General features: G+C 38.8%; 1 protein-coding gene and 1 pseudogene across 2 annotated transcripts in view; both read right to left on the bottom strand.

Annotated features, from left to right (window-relative positions):
- The window catches only part of CA8 (carbonic anhydrase VIII), a 79,920-nt gene that overhangs the window by 6,694 nt on the left and 50,698 nt on the right, over window positions 1-22,528 (bottom strand). The window contains exons 7-9 of one of the 2 annotated variants that reach the window (XR_435944.2): window positions 21,169-21,281; window positions 11,763-11,931; window positions 2,051-2,135 (exon numbers count right to left, since the gene is read on the bottom strand). Coding sequence is in view for 1 of the 2 variants with exons in the window: in XM_006769050.2 (XP_006769113.1) it covers window positions 11,797-11,931; window positions 21,169-21,281 (248 nt within the window). In the remaining variant the exon portion in view is untranslated. The remainder of the gene's footprint in view (window positions 1-2,050; window positions 2,136-11,762; window positions 11,932-21,168; window positions 21,282-22,528) is intronic. The other variant, XM_006769050.2, reaches the window with a different exon arrangement.
- On the bottom strand, window positions 9,049-9,639 carry LOC102774128 (annotated as a pseudogene).

The following is a 22,528-nucleotide window of genomic DNA, read 5'->3' as shown; positions in this document are numbered from 1 at the left end:
AGCAATTATTTTTTCAATGAAATAATATTAACCAATGTAAGAATATAATGGGAAATATCACTAATCAAAATTGATAGTAATAGCTCACATTTGTTGAATGCTAGCCCTTGGCTAAGTACTGTCCTGAGCATTTTACCATTTTCATTTAATCCTCACAACATCTTTAAAAGGTGTGACTCCCAGTGCCTCCACTTCATGTATGAGGAAACTGAGGCTGAAAGAATATCAGTGATTTGCACAAGTTGTGGAGCAGCAAGTGGACATGCTGTGTTCCTCATCAACCAACACCCAGGGTGACTCCAGAGCCCAAATGCACACATCCTGGGATAAATTTGGTGAGAAAACTATACAAGTATAAAGAACATAAAAAATTTTAATAAGCATACACCTGTGCATTGTTCCTTAACTAAGATTTAATAATGTAAAGATATCAATTCTCAAATTACGCTATCTATTCAATGCAATCCAAATGAAAAATCCTAGCAAGATTCTTTTTTCCTTTCCTTTTCTCTTTTACTCACCCTCTTTTTCTTATATTCTTTATGTCAGTCTTTCTGATAAAATGATCCTATATTTTTTTCTGGAAGAATTAAACACGTGAAAATAGCCAGGAAAATTCTGTCAAAAGGATCAGTCAGGGACCTTGTCCTACAAGACACTAAAATATGCATTCTTGCCACAAACATCCTGGTCGATGCTCATGAATAGACAGATTATGGAACAGAATAGGAAATTCAGGAATCAAATCAAGCATTCACAGGAATACTTAATATAATGCAGCAGTCATTTTTAATCAGATCAGCAAGAATAAAAAAAATTGAAAATACTCAATGTTAATAAAGGCAAAGAGAAATAAATGTGTAGTTGGGCACATGGTTAGTGGGGACATAAGCTGATACAACTCTTGGGGAAGAGCAATTTGTAATATATATATTACAATTAACTCTATGAGCCAGTAATATTATTACTAAGAATTTTTAAGGTAATAAATGCATAAATTAAACATAGTATTGTTGATTATAGCTAAATACTGGAAATGACATAAATGTATAATAATAGAGAAATAGCTCAATAAATTTTGTTACATATTAAAGGCAACTTAGTACAATCATTTAAAAGTATGCCATCTCTTCAATGACATGAAAAGATGTATCATCAAGCAGATAGAAAACAGTCTGTATAACATAATACCATAAGAAACACAATATGTATGCATATCCATATGAAATATATGCCTAGGAGAGATCAAATGGACACAAATAATGTTAAAGGTAACATTTATCGAACACTTACACTATGAACCAAAACCATGTTAAGCAACTTCGATTACATTATCTCATCCTATCTTCACAACCACCCTATGAGGTAGACACTATGACCGTCTTCTTTTTAAGTGATGAAAAAAAGAGACTTAGAGATATTGGTAACTTTTTCAAGGTCACACAGCTAATTAGTGGTGGAGTCAGAATGGCACCCGAGCCGTCCCCCACGGTGCTAGAGCTCACCCATGTGCACCCGAACACCCGGCACTAGTGACAGCCATCCAGGGAGGAGGGCTTGAGAAACGCTGGCTCCCTCTTCCTTTTATTCTGTATTGTCTGAATTTTCTTCCATGACCATGTATTATATGTGGAGATATGGGAACAAAGAAAAAAAAAAAGGAGAAAGAAAGCAAAGATGACTTTGCCACAGCCATTTCAATAGGTAGATGGAGATGAAAACATCTCAAGAACGTGAAGAGTAAAAAGATGAGAGAGAGGGAAGAGGCATACAAAGGGACTGATACAGATAAATGGCAAAAACACCCTCTATAAAGGATTCAGTCAATGATGTAAGCAAAAAATTAATATAACCCTTGATAGAGGGGGTTTTAGCAATATGTTACCCCAAACAAAACCAGGCATGTCCTTTTCCCCCAGAAACCTCACTCCCAGGAACTTTTCTAAAAGAGAGAAGGAGGCACAGATAGAAAGGCCTTCATCATGTTCTGCCCTTTGCTATTTGAAATGGGGTGCAGGGGAACGAGCTGAGGGGTTGCAGTTAAACCTACCTGGGTTTGCATCCTTGCTTTGCACTTTAATGGCTGTGACCTTGAGCAAGTTACTCAACCCCTCTCAGTCTCATTTTCTTTATCTCTAAAATGAAAATAAACACACATACCTCACAGAATTGTTGTGAGGATTAAATTAGATGTAAAATACAACAGAATGTATGAAATATAAAACAGCATTTGTTTTTACCTTCCATCACTCACTAATGTGTATACCTTAGAATGAATGCATAAACTTCAATCAAAACTCTAGGGTAAATCATATAGCTGGGTCATTTCCACCCTTCTCTGCATCAAAGTATCCTAAAATATTAAACACTATTAGCTTTTAAAGCAATTCAGAAGTAAACCTATGTTATGATACCTTGACACTTTCTCAATCTCAATTAGCACTAAACTAATTAACAAAACTATTTTATACACTACAGTGCATCATATTTTTCTTCCTTCCTCCCTAATCCCTGGTGTGTTGTAAGGGTGATTGAGTATCTAATTACTTCTTAATTGAAGCACATATTATACATTTTTCACTAGTTCAAGCTTAATGCTTTTAGTCCAGAAATCAGATTCAAGGAAATTAAGTTGAATTGGGATTTGGGCAACTATTATAATGAGAGAAGGTTTGTAATATGCCTAATTATAAGTAAATGTGGATTTTAGCATTATTTCCTATGGAAATATTTCAAGTACAGGAATGTGCCATAAATGACTAACTTAGATGATTAATAACATTGTTATTATTATTTACAATCTCTTATTCCTAATTACAGTGATTTTATTGCTGGGAACCACTAAATATAATCATTCTTTAAAGAAAAGATATTAGAGAACCGCTGGTTGTCCCCATACTGAAATCAGAATGAACATTCATATCTGTGAAAAATTATGAGTTTCTCTGCAGCATAAAGGTTACAGGACTTCACGCATGCTGCAAAAAGAAAAAGAAACATAAATCTTGGGATACTTGGAATCTAACCCATTACATTAATAAAAGATATTTATTTACAGCAAACCATAAAAATATTACTATCAGAATGGCATTCCAATTTAGTTAATACTTTACAGATAGTATTTCTTGTGGGGGTTTTTTCTCATTGAATTGGGCAGCAGTAAAAAACTCTGAAGTAGGTATTCTCAGACAACACAGGTTTGTTCTCCTGTTTGTTTCCAGATAAGGGGAGCAACCATCTGGAATAATTTGGTTGAAGACCACTTTGGGCAGAAGACTAGATTAAATAACTTTTTGAGATCCAATTCAACGCCATGCTTCTAAGATGTCCTGGAAAATATTTTATGCAGACCAGGCCTAAAGGCCTTTATGAGTTTGTGACCACTGAAATGAGAAGAATTCAGAAATTTTGAAAGAGTTTAAAGCACTGTAATGGAAAACGAAAATGTAGCAATTCACTTATTTGAGAACGTGTTGTCTAGTGGCAACTTGATTGATTAGGGAAACCTCCATATTATTTAATAAATATTTTGGACTTTGTCCAGGATATTGGGCATTGTCTAGATTATTGTTTTGTTAAAAGTTTTATCTAGAATATTTGTTTAATTAAACCTGAAGTAGCCAAAAGAACAAGGCAAACCTGTCTGTATTAACATAGAAATATCTCCAAGATAAATGAGCAAAATTTTTGTGTTGCTTTTTTTTGTATTTTTTTATATTTTAAAAGACATTGTCTCACCTTTGTGAGAGTGATGTCAATATCCACCTTTCCTCTAATGCGGCTTCTTCTCTAACTTACAGGAGATGGCTCCCACCCCTAACAAAGAGGAAGTGCCCGTACACTATCAGGCCATGTTCATTTCCATGCAGAGATTTCACATATCCCAGGTTGTGCTATATGTAAGCAGCTTGCCAGCATAATCAGCAGGACCTTAACTATCACATAATGAAATGAAAATATTAACAAGAAAGTAGAGAACTTCATAATTTCATCATGTTTCTGTATTTCCTTGTAATTGCTAGCACCAAGCTACATATTGGTAGATCTAATGCAGATCAATTTTCCAACGCCCATTTAAAAGACTGTACTTTAAAAGCTGAAACATGTCGTGGATGAGGTGGCCGAGTGGTTAAGGCGATGGACTGCTAAAAGCTGAAACATTTAAATCAGATGCCCACAATACTATAGTTCACGTGGATGGCAATAACAAACCACAATACCACCACCAGCCTCGTATGGCAAATGGTGACAATTAGTTATGTCACTGTGTTCCACTGTGCTCAGGTGTGGATTCAGAATCCTACTCAACACCCTTATGCCAATCCCTCAAGAGTTGGCACACACGTTTGAGTGTTGTGTCATCAATGTCTGTCATTTTTATAAATCTTTCTCGAACAATCCTATGTAGAAGAGAGAAAGAATGCCCTTGCAACAGTCTAGGTGAGAGATGAAGCTAACTTTTTGGGTTGTGATAGATACATTTGGAGGTATCAGAAGGAAAACCTAAAACTGGATGATACATGGAAAGGTGAGGTGAGGTGAGGTGAGGAAGAGGAGTGTCAAGTGTGACTCAGGTTTCTAGGAAAACTTGGAGAGCCGAGTCTATGAAGGCACATCATAAATTCAGTCTCGTATATGTTGAGTTGGAGATGCCTTTGACACACCCAAAAGAAAAGTCAGACTGACAGTCAGGCACTCAATTCTAGAACTTCCTAGAGAGACCTGGTGCAGGAATATAAAGGAGGGGGCTATCTGTGTTTGGTGGCAACTGAAGCTGTGGGTATAGGTGAGTCACCTACGGAGAGAGCAGGCCGTCAGGCTGAGCGGGGAGGACTGTGGCAGGAAGTGAGTGCTGGGGTTTTACAGTTCCCCAGTTCTATGCCGCCTCTGCTTCCCTAAACCTCTGTGAACTTTATCACAGGAAAGAGACCTAGAGAGAATAGACAAGATATAAAGGAGAAAGAAACTGACATGAATACCTCTCTATAAGGTTTCCATAAGTCGCAAAGTAGAAAAACAAAGCTAAAATTTTGATTTGAGGAAATTACCAAAAATGAGCATCCATGAGATGAAAGGCATAACAGAACATGTTTAGAGGCGATAACCTGTTCTCAGTGATTTTCTTAAGGAAAATATATCCTTCAGGTTTAAAATCAAAAAATCGATTTAAGGTATCAGAATATATTAATGTTCAACATACAAGTTGGCCCATGACTGCAAAATGGTCTCTTTTCTTCTGCCCAAACACAATTTTGTTTGAATTCATGGGGGAAGAGGGGCACTAAATTATTCTGGAATTGTTATGCACAATAAATAATTAACATTTCTAAAACATACAAAAGGGGAAAAGGCCCTGGCCAGTGTGACTCGGTTGGGCGTCATCCCATCACCAGTTTCTGGTTTGATTCCCAGTCAGGGCAAATGCTGGGGTTGCCAGCTTGATCTGAGGTGGGGGGCGTGCAGGAGGCAGCAGGTCAATGTTACACTCTCACATCTATGTTTCTATCTTCTCCCTTCCTTTTCTCTAAAAATCAATAAACTATTCTTTAAAGGGGGGAAGGACAAATATGGAAGCAGGAAATATTCCCTTTGTTTAGTAATTTTGAAGAAATGCCTATACAGTTTTGATATGTTCAGTCTTGGGTTAATAACAATTTTATATCACATAATCAAAACACAATAGATAGGCTGAACACCCTTGGTATTAGGGCCTCTTCCTGAAATCATTTTGAAACCCTTTAGGAAATTCATTCCATATTTTCAAGAAGTTCTATATGATACAGTAAATAGAAAACAGCAATACCCATCGAGCTTGCATTCCTCACCCTAATGCTGTGCATCATGTTTAACTATTAGACTGAGGAGAGTCCAGGTTCTATTGACTAAAAGCATGGCTTTGAGCTTTCCATTTATCCAGAACGCATAATAGCAGCTTTTACCTAAGTGGTCATTCTAAGTTGACATTCTCTCTTTCCCACATAGCCCCTCCTTTCCTATAATGCCTTATCCTTTTATCCCCTATAGCTCTTTTAGGTTATAAAAGAAAACCGATATGGAATTGATGCTAGCTATAGCTACATTAACGCTCAAAAGACAACATTATCAATTGCAAAAGTATACGTGGAGAAGAATTCAACACAGCCAAGGGTGACTACAAAGACCCAGAAAGAATTACAAGGGCCAAGTCTGACAAAGCAACTGTTCAGAGAAGGTTGCTTAATCACCCCTCTTTTTCCTTCTACATTTTTTGGGCATTTTTAAAAATCTATTTGGGGCATACTTACATTTCCCCTTTTAAGATAGGGGAAAAAAAGGAAATATTTAAAGAGCTTTGTGGTATTCCTTTTTACAGAAAATAAATAATTATAATTAATTATAGTTACTGTAAGCATGTGTGCAGTTTAACAATACCTGAGTCACAGGGGAAATAGATAGGACTAAACAGTAAGAATAGCCTTTTAAAAATGGGATAATACTCAATGAAAGAAATAGGCAAATAATGATTTCATTGATAGATTAGTACCAATATTATGACACCAAGAGCAACAAAGAAACTGGGCCTAATGCTTGGCCATATTTTTTGTTTGTTATTATTAAGTTTTGATATTTCCAGTCTTTCTATAGAAAATTCAATAGGTAAAGAACTATTTAATGTCAACTGGCTCCCAGAAATCTGAACTAGCAGTGCACCTGGGTGAGTTATATGCTAACTCTCTGTACAAGTACAAAATCAGACTTTTTACTTCTGCAGTGGTAATACAAAGAGTTACAGATTATTCATGGGAATAATAAGTCTTGGTTATCAAAGCCTTGCAGATGTCTAGACATGTCATGCAAAAAAAATGCCATTTTAAGTCCCAAAACTAAAGTTATTTTAGTAAAACACAGTTAAAATAAATCTAAATTATTTGAAACATTTTTTAGAGAACTACCAGGAAAAAAGTGTGGGCTTCTTTTTTTCCTTTTCAGTTCCAAGAGCTTAAATGAAACATTCATGCATTAAATTCAAAGTCTGACTGTCAAATCATTTCACTTTAATAAAAATTTGAATTACTGCCTTAGGGCATTATTAAATATCAAATAAAAGCACACATCCATAAGTCTGATTTCCCAATATAATTTTTATGTAGAACTATAACTAGATTTGTATAACATATTTCAAGATAAAAGGATCAAAAATGTATTCATAAAAGAATGAAGTCAGAATTGGGGTCGCCTTTGAAAGAATTCCTGCACCATTCTTAGGAATTTCTGGAAAAATGACCTCCTTTAAGTAATCTCAGCCTCCAAAAAAAAGGATATGAATCCATCCTCTTTTTCAAAATACCTAAATTGTAATTGACTTAAGATTTTCAAAATTATACATTACCTTCCTATCATACAGTGAATATGAAGTATCTGAAATATACATAATCTCATTAACATTAAAGTCTTGTGCTTGTGTGTGTGTAAGAGAGATAAAACAGTGATGGTTATTTAGATATTTAGAGAGGCACCTCTGGTCTAGGATGATACAGATCAAAAATTCAAGATAATCTTATTTCATTAAAAAGGGTCATGTACAGTCACTGGTAATCACAGACAGTATATGAAGCCTAGGCTGGAGAAAGTCATTAATTCATGTTGAACAAACCTCATCACACCTCACTTCCTGCCCCTCTTACTGGGTGGCTCCTGTGAGCCCACCCTTGCACCCTTCTCCTGCTCCAATCTCCCATCCTCCCTGCTGCTCTGGCCCCTCCTGGCTGCTACCCCATTCTTCTTTAAATAATAAAAGCAAGTCACAAAGTCTATAAACCACCACCTCTTCTTTCTTCCTATTACAGCACATCAAGTATCCGTTCTCTTACAAAAGTCAATCTACAAATCTGCTTAGGATTTCATCCCCTTTCAACTTTTCAGACACTTCACAGCTAGGATTCCCCTCTGAGAAACAGCATCTTCAGCCCCTCCATCCGCTGGCTCACCCTCCTCAGCATAAAGAAAAGTTCCACTATTTCTTTTGTTTTAAAAAAAGAAGTCTCATTCTCACCACAATAAAAGAAATGATATGTATGTGACACTGTTAGCCAATGCTACAATGGTAATCACATTGCAAAATGTAAGTGAATCAAGTCAACACCATGTACACCTTAAACTTACACAATGTTCTATGTCAAGTATATGTCAATTTTTTTAAAGTCTCCTTCAATCTCATCCCCTCTCTGCTGCTGAAGCCTCTGCCATCACATAGCATCTCTGCCTCCTCCCTTGACGCTCAACTTTGTCCCGTGGCAACACGCATTGCTCAGCATCCTCCACCCTGACCGCCAGTGTGGAGACACTCTGACCTCCGTCCAGCTGCCTGGGTCCCACTTCCAGGTCTGCTGCACAACTGCATTACTTTGGGCAACTGACCTAACTTCTCTGTGCTTTGGTTAATGTACCTGTAAAGACTCAAAGATTGTATGAACATTTAATGAATTAATGCCTATGCAGCATTAGAACATTATACATATATATTTAATCTCTATGCCAACAACCCCCATATTTAGTTTAGGCCTCTTCTCTGATCTCCACTCTCAAAATTCCAGCTACCTTCATGGTGGATCCACTATTGGTAAGTGACAAGCATCTCTCATTCAACATGCACCAACTCAGCTCTTTTTGGGAGGGTGGCGGAAAGTGGAAACTGCCTAAAACAATCTTTTTTATACTCCCCTTAAAGGCTACAGAAAAATCTGCACCTAGATAAGACGCATAATAAAAATTCCCTCATCCACATAGCCAAGGTCTCCATCAGATTCCTCGGTGAGTATATGGTACATCACATTGTACTCCACAGATGCATTTTCTTGTGAGTCTGTGGGGTTATGATCAATTCTTTCTGGAAATATTAGTTTCTCACTAACTGCCTCTTTGATCGGTAAATACTGTGATATTTCATTAGGTTTCGTGAAGAGGGAAGGTGAAACGTGGACTAAATTAGCAATTTTGCTCTCTCGTGATGTATCTTCTCATAACGTGTAGGTCTTGTCAGCCTCGTGGTAAAGTGTCCTGTCATTCATCCTGATAAGCCCTCCATCAATTCACAAGAAAAACTGCAACAGCAGGAAAAAGCTGGAAGGCATTACTCTAATTTTCATACTTAGACTTGAAACTCCATGATCATGAAGTTCATCCTCAAACAAGGGAACTTCTGCAAAAAAATTAATCTGCTCTCTGGCTTTCAACTGCACTGTATCTATATGATTTACCTTTAACTTGAGTGATTCTCCATGTAATGTTCCTTTATAATCTATTGCATAGGTTCAATCGGAGAGTTTAATAACCTCCCTGGAATGTTCACCCTCCATCCAGGCTACTTGAGGCTTCCTTGGCAGTTGTTTACACATCTTAAAACATCTGTAGTATGGACTCAATCCCAAGGCAGAACCATTCTGCATTCTTAAAACATTGTCACCAAACATCATTCCGGGGGTAGACGGCACATGCAATTCATCAGCTAACTTCTCCACCTCTGCCAACTTCATGATGTGGGTCTCGGCTGCCGTAAGCTTCCAGGGCCCAAAGAAGTCCCAGTGGTTGATCTGGAAGCCAGGGATCATCACGATAAAGACGGTGCCCACATGGGCCACGTGGAACAGGCTGGAGAGGTGGTGGCAGCAGACTCGGGTTCCCCTACCTCACTGGGACCCAGCCCCCGGGGTTTCCAAGCTATTACCATCCCAACTCAACTCTTTATCTTCCTTTCTATCCTGAACAGAGCCTCCTCCAGCTTTCCTGTTGTCACTCAATTACACTCTATCCACACAAAACTCATCTTTGATATTTCCACCCTCTTCTACCTCATCCAATCTGTCACTAGCTATCACCTTCAAGGTCTGTCTCACATACATGAACGTCTCTCTCCTTCCACTGCTCATCAGAATCCGAGCCTCCATGTTTTTCACCTTGGCCACCGAGCTGACTTCTGCAATGTCCCTCCACTATAATCTAGTGCATTCGATCTTCAGTCCCTGTGATCTACTGAAAACATACATGGGATCAGGCCACTCCCCTGAGTAAAGGTCTGTATATGTTCTCAATGCATCAACAAAATAAAGATGCTTTCACATGGCTGGCAAGCCCTCCTAGAATGGGCCCTGCCTAACTTCCCGCTTTGATTTCTATCCTCAGGCTCATAGGGTCTTCCTTCAGGTACCCCAGTGCATTAAATTTTTACCTCCTCCACAAGGAGTAGCCACTTGGGACCTTTCCAAAAGATATTCCCACTATCAGAAATCTCCATCGCTACATTTCTTTGTTCTCATTCATGGAGTTACTACAAGTTTCTTCTCATTCCTACCAAAGGCAACTTGCCTGGTCATCAACTTCAAAACTAGGAGGGTGAAAGGCACTGTAGTATCTAACATAGAAACTGAGAGTGAATGAATGACTGGAATATAGGATATTATAGGGCTAAGGAACTTCTAATTTGCCTGGACATTCAAGATACAAAGTTTATGTGTCATGATGGATTCAAAGTAAAATAAACGTGTTTCAATCCTCAAGAAATTTGAAATCTAACAAAAAAAAATAAGAAATACACAAAGTTAAATGGGAGAAATAATGTGAAAGGAGAGGTACAATTTAGAGGAGAAGCAGAGAATTACTGCTGAGAGTGGTATTTGAGTTGGGCCTGGAGGGTAGCAAGGATTTCAATAGGCAAAAGGCGGGGCGGGAAGGACTGAGTGAGCAAAGCACAATCACAGATGTAAACGGACAGTCTGGCTGGAGTACTGGTACATACAGTGTAGTAATAACAGAGAGGCACGGAGACTGGATTGGGAAACACATGGACAAACGATCAGCTTTTGCAATTCCTGTGTTGACTGTCTAGCTCATGAGACTGTGAGCTCCTGGACGCCAGAGATTTCTACTCATTGTACCGCTCGCCTAATGTGTGACGATCTACTCCCAATGGTCCAATAAACAGTGAAAGCTCTGTCCTGCTTACCTAGAAAACTATTTCAACAGATACGACTCTCTTATGGGAAGCAGTGGCTTGCCGGCCACGTGCTGACCTATGTACACACTCTTAGGCAATTTACAAGGTAAAGAAATAATGCAGTGTACAGTCATTTCTGTAGACTTTATCTTTCCCATGTTTATGATGTTTTGTTAGCTAATATAAGGAATCCATATATTGAATTTAATATATTAAAATATATATATTATGTTTTAATCAATCAAAAAATACCATATTCTGATTATTAACCAGTGCTTCTTAATTATCAAATAATAGCACTTCCATAGGACAAGTATTTTCATTCATGACAGATCTGCCGTCTCCTACCCCAAAAACAATACAATCAAATCTGTGTCAGACAATAAGGGTCAGCTTTGAAGCTCACACACTCCTCCAGTCCCTTCCTTCACGTTCCTCTGTCATGAGGCAGTGACTGCTGAAGCTTCAGGGATTCAACACAGTACAGTACAGTACTAAAGGGGTGCTTGCATATCCCTGTTTCTCTGTCCTTAGGAGAATCTGTATTAAAGCAACATTTGGAATGAAAGGCTGCTCTAGTGGGAAAATCTGAGGATTGCAGATTCTTTCCAACAATGGTTGAAATTTTTTTTAAAGCCACCTCACTTCTAAATTAACAGGGCTTGAGAATGTGTCATAAATTTTATCAAAATAAAATTCATATTGCTGAGTTATCAGGATCACCAGGAGAGTACCTCTGGTCTGGTAGGTTTACACAACCATGTGCCCACATCCTTACTTAACCCGCACGTACCGGAGGCAGCCGGGCTTGTTCCCGTTCCCTTTGGCTACTGAAATGCAGCTCTGATGACTCTGTCACTAAGTGGCTGCGTGGGTCTAAAATTGTCTCCCAGAATCCCATCACAGCCCTCCACGAGTTCTGCCCCCTTCACATGTGTCCTCAGCCTGCGGAATTCTTCAATCTGAAAATGAAAGTGGAACAATATAGATTAATCCTTTACCAGACATTAACAAGAATGACTTAACATATGCATACATTGCCACGATTAAAAGAGAAAATTAAAACTAAACTTCAAAAACAGGAAAACAAACTTAATTCTTCCAGCCCTAAGACATTAGCCATGATCCTTGCACAAGAAAAATGAAGACCAGAGAAGTACAGGTGTCATGAAAACCTGCTGGACTTATTAATGCAAATATGATATGCACCTCTCTCAAAAATCTTTCATGCCTGCCAGTAGGAGAATAAGAAAGAGTGAATGAATGCACGTGTTCTCATAGGCTTCCCAAGTATATCTTTAATGAATAAGTTCTGATGTTACTGTACGTTAACACTGATTAAATGTTAGATTTATTAGATGGAGGTTTCCTTCAAAAGACTCTCTTTGCTGCTCTTCCTGCTGCTTTTCCAGTCCTTTGGAGAACGCAGGTCCAAAGAATACCTCTAATTTCCCAAAACTTTAAGCCCAACTCCCTCCTTTAACAATGTCAATTTTCAAGTTCATTTCCCTTTCTCAGGTGGCCTCTCCAGGTCCCCAAGGTTTCCCTTTACCTGGGAAGAGGTTGTTCCCATAGTCCCCAGGGGCCTTTCCCATCAGCCAGAAAGCAGTTTCTCTGACCTGCCAGGTCTGTACCCCCTAAGAGCCCGTAGCCTGCCAGACATGGCCCTCTGAGAAGTATGTAAGCAACAAGCAGACATGTGAGGAACACCACCAGGCTCATTCCCATCTATAGGGAATGACTTATCTACAGGGCTCACTGTCTGCTATTTCATTTAAATGCCTCAGAATCACATGACTCAGTCTTCATTCCTTATGCAAAAGGAGAAATTGATACTAAAGAGGTTAAGAAAGTCTCCAAATTAACCAAGTCTGACACTTCCAAGCCCACCTGCTTTTTTCCCAGATCCATGGCCACCTCTTCAGAAATTCTAGTCCAATCAAGAGAACCTACATCCTGCATGGACGCTGAGCAAATGTGATTTGACCAGCATCAATCCACCAAAAGTCCACTGTATATCAGAGGGTTATATCCACAAAGGTTTCTTCATACAACATAGCCATAGAGTCTTCACATTCATAAAGTGAAAGAAAATTCAAGGAAGCAACTGACACAGGGATACTAATAAAAATCTAAAATCTCTTACAGACTTGAGGGAGCCCATGAAACCCCTGAATGACATGCAAAATTTTTACCTGTGCATTTTTTCTGAAGTAGAAGTTCACTGACCCCAAAGGAGTTGAATCTCACAAGATTCTAATCCAATCCCTACATATACATGTTGGGATATAGAGTTGGGGGTAAATTAAATGGCTTGTTAGATCAGAACCCAGGTTAGAAATCTGACTTCCAATCTTTTATTTTTCCATGTCTCCAATACTGTTTGATTTCCTAAGTCTAGGTGTCAACTGTCCTGTTTTTTTAAAGTAATATCTATATTTGTATAAAGATGCCAGTCAGATGAGCAATTGGCTATTTAATCTACATAATGTCACTAGACCTTCTCAGGGTCTTCAAGTGGGGATATGAGTGGCAATTATCTCAGGCCACGTCTGGGAGGTTTCGAGAGCTGAGGCTGCATGAGAATCCCCTGTACTTATTTGTGGAATGTATTTCACTCAGTTTTCTGTAGGGGAAGAGTGGGAAGGACCCTGGTCAGTGAGAGGATCCTATGCTTTTTCAAAAGGAAGATTATGCAGGTGAAGGCAGTGGGCTCATCATCAAAAGGCCGGTTCTCATCCTGGCTCTGCCACCTAAGACCCCAACAACCAAATCACGTCACCTCTTTAAGCCTCAGTTTCTACATGTGTACGAGGGAGATGAAATGACAGTATTGGCAAAGATGGTGTTAGAAGTAAATAGAATATTTCATGAAAAGTATTCAGCATAGTGTCCAAGCACATGGTATTTGATATCTACTAGCCAACCTCTTTTGAAGTCAAACCTTTAGCATTTTGGATAAATATTTAACTCCAATTTTATATGCAGAAAGTAGACTGAAAAAAATAAACCAGTTGACTGGGAAAATGGAAAATCATCCTCCTCACATTCAGTTTCCATGGAACCATATGTCATAGCTGCCACCAGAACCTGTAACTTGGGCAGGGTCCCCAGTGAGCAACGTGGACTAGAAACTTGACTGCTTCAATGTATTTTAAGAAATTCTCCACTTTCATTGGCTTTGAAGCTTATTTTAAAGCGAGGTTAACTTTATATTTACATATTGTGAACTGAAGATAAACCTTTCAAGCTCCAGGCCTCCCCTGCACACCTTCAGTGAGAACAGCTTCTAGACGAGATGATCTGAATCAACAGCGAGCCAGTCTCAGACCACTGTGTTCTTGGAGAGAGCTATTTCACAAGAAATGCTTTTCTCTGATCATAGCAACACTTTGAAGACTTCAAACATCGACAGAGAAAAACACGTCTTTCTGAAATGCCAATGTTTCTGAAGTAACCACCCCTCAAACCCTTTAGTCACTTCAAATGGTTTCAAGTGCATACTGCGTTATCCCACGCTGAAATGAGAGATAGTGAGAAATTAAAAAAATAATATCCCAGGATAAAAGTCTTCAACACAATTCAAATGTCAGGCAGTAGAGAGACTGTCATTATCATATATATCCGAATGCGTGATTTCGTTGATTTTTAATGCTACGCTACTTGAGCATGGCATTTGTTTTTAAACAATGTAAAAGAGGGATCCCACTCTCCAGGGGACAAATCCTCATCTTCTGAAGGCAGCAGCGCTGAATATTCACTGTTCTCTGAACCTGGGTGGCACTCCAATTGATCTAAGTTAAGACATTTATTCCAACTTTCACTGACTCATGAGCCAACCAGGCTATTCACTCACAGTTCAACTTTTAAGCTGCTTTCTTTATGAGTGCATTTAAAGGGCTAATGTCCAGGGTTTGAGGTTCTGCACTAATTATTTTCAGGAGTTCCCACGATCCTATGTACATCCTCTAACTGACTTACTTATTGGGACTTACATATCATTGGTTATCATGTTAAAAAAGAAAACTAACACATAAAAGTTGGTGTTCTCATCTTATTTTCTTTTATCATCAGACTATGGTGATATGTGAATTCGAATAATATAATTCCTTAAGGTAGCAATCAAATAAAAAAGCCGAAAGCAAACTGTACTTAAACAGTCTACATGTATGTACATAGAGAGAGATTGTATATAGCTATCCACCTGTCAGGTTCTGCAGCCTTGCTGTTTTGCTTGTTTCATTTTCTTCTACCCCATCTGTCAAATCATCGCTTCCCCTTCTGCGTACTAACCTCACATCCATACACCAACCCTCATTCCATCCCTTACTCTTTAATCTGATCTTTTTCTTGTTTGAGGAAGAGCTCAGAGCCCGTCCTTTCCCCAGAACATTGATGGAAACTGTGTTCTTACTCCAACCCCGAGTCTGGTCTCGGCCACACGATCCTCACTTTAGGATTGTGACTGATAAGCCACACATACTGAAACTTACTCAAAAATTACACATTTACAGAGCATATAACCACAGGGGATGTGCTCTCTATCATGAAAGACACTCAGGAAATATATACAAAATTTCCCGCAAGTGCCTAAAAATAGCGCATTTTAAGAAAGGAAAAGGGGAGTCTCAGAGGAGAGAGAAAGTTCTAGAATTGCACTGTCCAACACAGTGGCCACCTGCCCCATGTGGCCACTGAGCATTTGAAATGCCACTAGTCTGCCCTGACTGGTTTGGCTCAGTGGATAGAGTGTCAGCCTGCGGACTCAAAGGTCCCAGGTTCGATTCCGGTCAAGGGCATGTACCTTGGTTGCGGGCACATCCCCAGTGGGGAGTGTGCAGGAGGCAGCTGATCGATGTTTCTCTCTCATCGATGTTTCTAACTCTCTATCTCTCTCCCTTCCTCTCTGTAAAAAATCAATAAAATATATATTAAAAAAAAAAAAGAAATGCCACTAGTCTGAAGCTGAGATCTGCTGAAGTGCAGAATACTCTGAAAGTCAGTATGAAAAAAGAATGCAAGAAATCATATCCATGATTTGATACTCTGAAAGTCAGTATGAAAAAAGAATGCAAAAAATCATGATTTTTTTTGTATTGATTACATGTTAAAATGATACTTTGGATAAACTGTGTTCAAATAGACTACCTGAATTAATTTCACCTTTTATTTTGACTTTTTTTTTTTACTGTGGCTACTAGACATTTTAATCTAGTAGTTGGCTCATATCATGTTTCCATTGGACAGGGCTGGCCTAGTGCCAGCTGTCAGAAACAACATTCTGGTGCTAGAGTGCTGGTCGAAATTACAGCTGGAGATAAATGCCGGTAGATAAAAAACAGTGGTTCCCAAAGTGTGCTTCCTGGAATAAGTTCCTGCCCTAACCTGCTGAGCCAGCAAATCTGGAGACAGGCCCAGCAACCTCCAGGAGACTGTTTTGAGAATCACGGATACAGGCAACAATTTACAACAATCGTTTCAAAGCACTTGAACTCATTTTCAAACATGATCACACTGTGGCTCTGCAACAACTTGGTTTTAGGGTTAACAGCCTCTCAAATCCCATGAGGAACACAAGAACAAGAAAGGCCTGCTGAGGAGTCCTGGGCATAATCAGACCTTCTCAGCCATCCAGGCCAGGTGTGCTCCCAGGCCCCACAGGCCAGGCACACACCCTGCCTTCAATCCACAGGAAATAGGGAATGGGGCAGGATGAAGAGGAAGCAAGGTGAAAAGAAACACAATTGAAAATGGATTTCCAAGTTCTAACAGACATAGATCCACACAGTGAAAAATAATGGACATAATCCATTATCTTTTGTTTCATTGGTGTTATTTGATGTTGAAAGGGACAGGAAATAACAAAGACAGACTTGAGGTGATAGGTAAGTTAAGAAATAGAAGTAGATTAGTCGGGGGTGGGGGGAATGCAGGAAAAGGAGGGGAAACAGGAAGAAGAGAGTAATACTTAATGATGAATCCGTGTCTGTGCACGTGTGTGCATTTAAGTGTGCACACATACTTGTACATATGCTATTATATCAAAATACCACATTTTATTAATTCTAAGTATTGTTCATATTTTAATGGCTCTATGTCTTACAATTTCTGGTGTTGGATCCAATGACATTAGTATGTGCATGGAATCTCAGTTCCAAACATAACAATAAAGCTGAAAAAAAAATTTTTTTTACTTTGGCTTCCTAACGCTTAGAACACTGTTTTGCTTAAAGTCACTTAGTGGTGACTGATCATTAAAGAAAAAGAAAATTACAGCCCTAGCCGGTTTGGCTCAATGGATAGAGCGTCATATTGTGGACTCAAAGGTCCTGGGTTTGATACTGGTCAAGGGCATGTACCTTGGTTGCGGGCACATCCCCAGTGGGGGGTATGCAGGAGGCAGCTGATCGATGTTTCTCTCTCATCGATGTTTCTAACTCTCTATCCCTCTCCCTTCCTCTCTGTAAAAAATCAATAAAATATATTTTAAAAAAAAAGAAAATTACACTCATTCAAATCCATCCAGTTGTGTGTGTTTTCCTTAGCATTTGGTGTGCTAACCAAGTATACTGTGAAAACTTCAACTAAGCAGGCACTTCCAGTTCAGAGTCTAGACTCCCTGGTTCTCAGGAAGAGGGGAATGTCCCACAATGGGTGCAACTGTCAGCCGGACACTTCAGCAGAAAACTCCTCCTTGCCTTCAGCTCAGCTGCTGTGCACGTCACAGGTCCAAGCGCTATGACTTGGACCTTGTCTCTTTAACCCTTTGAGTGCCAACCGATATCCTAGGAACGATGCTAAAATTGCCAAGGCATTTTTGATGATTTTACAACAGCTTAGGAAAAAAAATTATGAATCGCAAGTAAATGAAGTGACATATTCAAAAACTTAATGAAACCTTTACTACATTTGTTTTCATCTTTGACACATATTGTTTGCTGATTGTATTATAAAATACTAGTAGAAAAAGAAAATCTGAACAAAACATATCATGTTAAAATAGAGGGACACCCTTCTCCAATATCTTCCAGAAAATCGTCATCTTCACAGCAATAACTGACATATTTAGCAATATGATCATCCCTAATAAAAGCAGACTTAGAACTGGGCACCATTTTGAAGCTTTAGGGCTACAGAATCTGAGTAAACTTCATAAAATCGTAGTACCTGTAAAAAAATTAGGCAGATAAATGCCAGTGGTCAATTTTAGAACTACAAACATTCGGCATCATAAGTAATCTGCACTTAGGTGCCATCTGTCAATAAAGAGTGAACGGCTAGCATCTAATAGTGACACTGCAGGAGGAGCGCCCGGCACTTTTGGCGAAAGACAGGAGGAGCGCAATCGCACTCCCCGGCACTCTAGGGGTTAATGTGGCTGGTGCAGGCATTATTACCCTGTGGCAGATTATGTATTCGAGAGAGCAACTGTTTCCATACTAATGCCAGCAGCTTAATCACATATGTTAACCCTATGATGTAAGATGAAACATTTTTTCCTCAATACAAGTTTCATATTTCTCAATATCACCAGCTATGTAGAGACTCCACCTGCCATTCGCCATTCCTTTTATCTTATATATCAATTCTCATTCTCTCAATCTTTATCTCTTTTTCTGCTCTTAAGTGAAATAATATGAGACCTCAATTTTTCTTGGTTCAGATTCTCATTTTTACTATTTTCTCTAGACTGTTTCTATGTTGGCTCTGCTTTCTCTGAAATTGTATGAGCAGCAACAGTGAGGCACGTAAGTCAAGAACAGACTGGTTTATATTCTCTTAAGATTATAACTTTTTTCTAAATCACTATAAATTGCATTTTAATATACATGCCTCTGTGTGTGTGTGTGTGTGTACATGCGCACGCGCACGCGCATTCACATTTTAACATTGTTGCCCTCTGAACAGATGCTATAGGGAGCTTTGTGCTAATTGCACCTAAATTTTTTTCTCTTGAAAAACTACTAACTAAAAAGTCATCTATTTTCCTACTTTCTTTTTTTAAATCTTCACTCAAGGAGTGAGGATATGTTTTCCATTAATTCTAGAGATAGACGGAAGAGGAGAGTGGGAGAGGGAGCAAGAGAGAGAAACATCAATGTGACAGAGACACGTCAATTGGTTGCCTCCCACAAGCATCTGAGGGTGGGGATCAAACCTGCAACCCAGGTACATGCCCTTGACCGGGAATCGAACCGGAGACCCTCCAGTGCACAGGCCAATGCTCTAACCACCAGGGCAAAAGTCACCTATTTTCTAGAGCAGGTGAGATTATTGGCTTCGGCTCCTCTTTCTCAAGGAACATGACTTAGTGAGCAATAGTTAGGTTGTCACTGGCCTTACTTAGAAGGATGATACAAAGCAAGGTTTTCTTTGAAGCCAGTGAGAGCCAAAAGCACAATGTAGTATCTCTGAAGTTTAGCATAACACACTGGTCAATGTGAGCGTAAAACATTCTATCTCACGTGTACAGAACATCGGGTGACATTCAGAATGTGGCTCAATATTAACATTCCCAACACCAGACTAGCAAGGAAATCCTCAATGGAATTCTAAGTGAAATTGAGAATTTTCTTTCTTGTGGCTCAGCAAGGTTAATCCTTAGTTTTTTTAAAAAAAAAAATAGAAATTTATTGTTATCAAGAAAAACTTTATTTTTCACTAAAATTTTTTACCACTTTTAAAGAAAACTACCCCTAAAAAAACTGTAATGCTAAATACACATGGCTGTAGCTTCTTCGATCTCATCCCCAATTCTGAGATCTCTCCCTGTGGCTAAATCCAATTAAACTTTTCAGTCTTCAACTTAATGTGTGCTCAGAATCTGATACTCTTCATCTCTCTACTCCCTCCTTCTTGAACTTCACACCTCCCCTGGCTCCCACACATCACATCAACCTCCTGACTTTCAAAATTCTCACACCTTTCCCGGGGGCAACTCTTCCAAGGTGTGCCCCTTAGGACTGCCAGTCTCAGTTCTCTGCACTTCTTTCCTCTCCTCTTCTACACTATGGCTTCAACCACCACCTGTATATTAGACCCCCTTCGTGGATGTCTCATACATATCCCAAACTCTAAATATTTACAACCATAAACTCAATAAATGTGAACTTATAAAATGGCAGAGAATATAATAAAATATTATTAAAGAAAACTTAGTTGCCGAAACCGGTTTGGCTCAATGGATAGAGCGTCGGCCTGCGGACTCAAGGGTCCCGGGTTCGATTCCGGTCAAGGGCATGTACCTTGGTTGCGGGCACATCCCCAGTGGGGGGTGTGCAGGAGGCAGCTGATCGATGTTTCTCTCTCATCGATGTTTCTAACTCTCTGTCTCTCTCCCTTCCTCTCTGTAAAAAAATCAATAAAATATATTTTAAAAGAAAACTTAGTTTATGTAGAGCAAGCATGTCAAACTCAAAGGCTAACACGGGCCAAATAAATGAGGCATGTGGCCCGCGGGCCGCGAGTTTGACATGCTTGCTATAGAATATTGTTCAAGCCTTTTGAGGTTCATCATGAAGGAAAAATATAGCCTTCCAGAACAGAGATCCCATCGATCCCTGGAGAATAGGAGACATGTAAAGTACCTCTTTTATAATAATATCGAAGTCCCTGTTTAAAAACATTATAGTTATGCTGCCTCATTCTCCACCACGTCACTTCCCTGTGCGTTAGCATCTATAGCTCCTATTCAGAGCCCACAGTGGGGGAGGGAGGTGACCAAAAGTGGGGCTATAGAACAATCCAGAACTTCCCAGGGTATTCTTTCTAAATACCTCATCCTTCTTCATACATATTCTTCCTGTGCTATCATAAGAAGAGCTATTTCAGAGCCCACGTGTGACTCACAGAAATAACCAGCATTCTCACTATACTCCCAAGACCTTTCTCCTCCCCATGCTTGAGAAAACCCCCATAAAAGAATAACTAGACTAATCAAAAGTTTGACTATTTCAGTGACTTCTATTTACTCCATAAAAACTGACTTTTAAAATACAGATCATAAAGGATGGCTGGGTTTTGTTCATCCTTGACCTTTCAATTGCTTTCACAAGTTCAAGACATTTAACTTTCATCTGCAAAGAAGCGACTGATCTAAAGAGAGTTAAAACATAAAACCGACATTTCCCTTTTACAGAAACAAAATGTAACCTTTAACTCAGAACTTCACTCTAAAAGACTTAAGGTACCACACTCACCTGTAGCTGGGATATAGTTAAAGGGTATCGGAATAATATCCAGGTGACACCTTCACTGCAAGGCGGAATAGTGAGCGAGCCTTCATACACCCAATAATCACGCAGCAGAGGATCTGTGTAACCACGTGGACATGTCACACAAAGACAAGTTAATTAATCATAATTTTGAGACTCCCACAATAATTTTCAAAACTACAAATTGTCCAAATAACACTTCTCAGACTGATGTCATTTTTAAACTAGAACGTCACATGTATTCTTAACTAATCATCATAAAGAAAATAATTGATGGGAAACATGATGAGTCCTCTATTATTTATAGTGATTTCTATCCAAATATGCTATATAAACTTAATATATAAACTTAATACACATTTACACTTGATGTGTACATATATGTAAAATTTAGTCACTTTAGCAAAAGTGTACCCATAGTTGTTGTTGTTGTTTTTTTACTTTACTGGAGGACTTAGCTAATTACACCTAATATTTATTCAAAGCTTGCTACGTGAGAGGAACTATTCAACATTAACTCATTTAACTCTTACAACAAACCAATGAGATAGTTCCCATTATTAGCTCCATTTGTCAGATGGGGAAACTGAATCACAAAGGGTTACATAATTTGTCCAAAGTCATTGGGCTAATAACTGGCAGAACCAGGATTCCAACCAAAGCATTCTAGCTTCAAAGCCAGTGTTTTCAACCATTCTGCTCTAGCTACTTCTATCTGTATTGCTTTTTAAAAGCATATTATGATGGGATAAAAAAAACTATTCTTATTCTTATGAAAACCTTTAGCTCTGCATTAGAGAAATTCATGATTGAATATGATGGGTAAATGTTTGGTTTGTTGTAGAGCAATTAAATATAGAAGGTAGAAGATATGATGCATCGACCTATTTGGTTACATTTGAAACACCAAGAAATTTCACATAATTTGGGTAGAGATTTGTAAAGACCAAAATTTTGTACAAAATAGCCTTTAACTACAAATTATATTCTGAGTATTTTATACACAATCCCTACCTATTAGGGCAGACCTAAATAATCAGAATTAACAACTAAGTATCATTGCAAAGAGGTTACCTTATAAAATTAGATGTAAAGTTTATTTCACTCTATAGATTAATAAAAACTTCACTGATCAATTCCAGAAGTATATGGAGGTTACATTATTATGCTGGTGCCCACATAGAGGTACCGTATTTGCCGGCGTATAAGACGATTTTTTGGCCCTGAAAAATATGCCTCCAAGTGGGGGGTCGTCTTATACGCCAGGTACACTTCAGATAGACTGCCCATAGTGCTTGCCCCGTGCCATAGTGGCCTCCCGATGCCCGCCCACTTCATTCCACAT

The sequence above is a fragment of the Myotis davidii genome, unplaced genomic scaffold, assembly GCF_000327345.1.
Source record: "Myotis davidii unplaced genomic scaffold, ASM32734v1 scaffold1, whole genome shotgun sequence".
NCBI lineage: Eukaryota > Metazoa > Chordata > Mammalia > Chiroptera > Vespertilionidae > Myotis > Myotis davidii.
The sequence above is the reverse complement of the archived record's forward strand: the minus strand, read 5'-3'. Positions and strand labels throughout refer to the sequence as shown.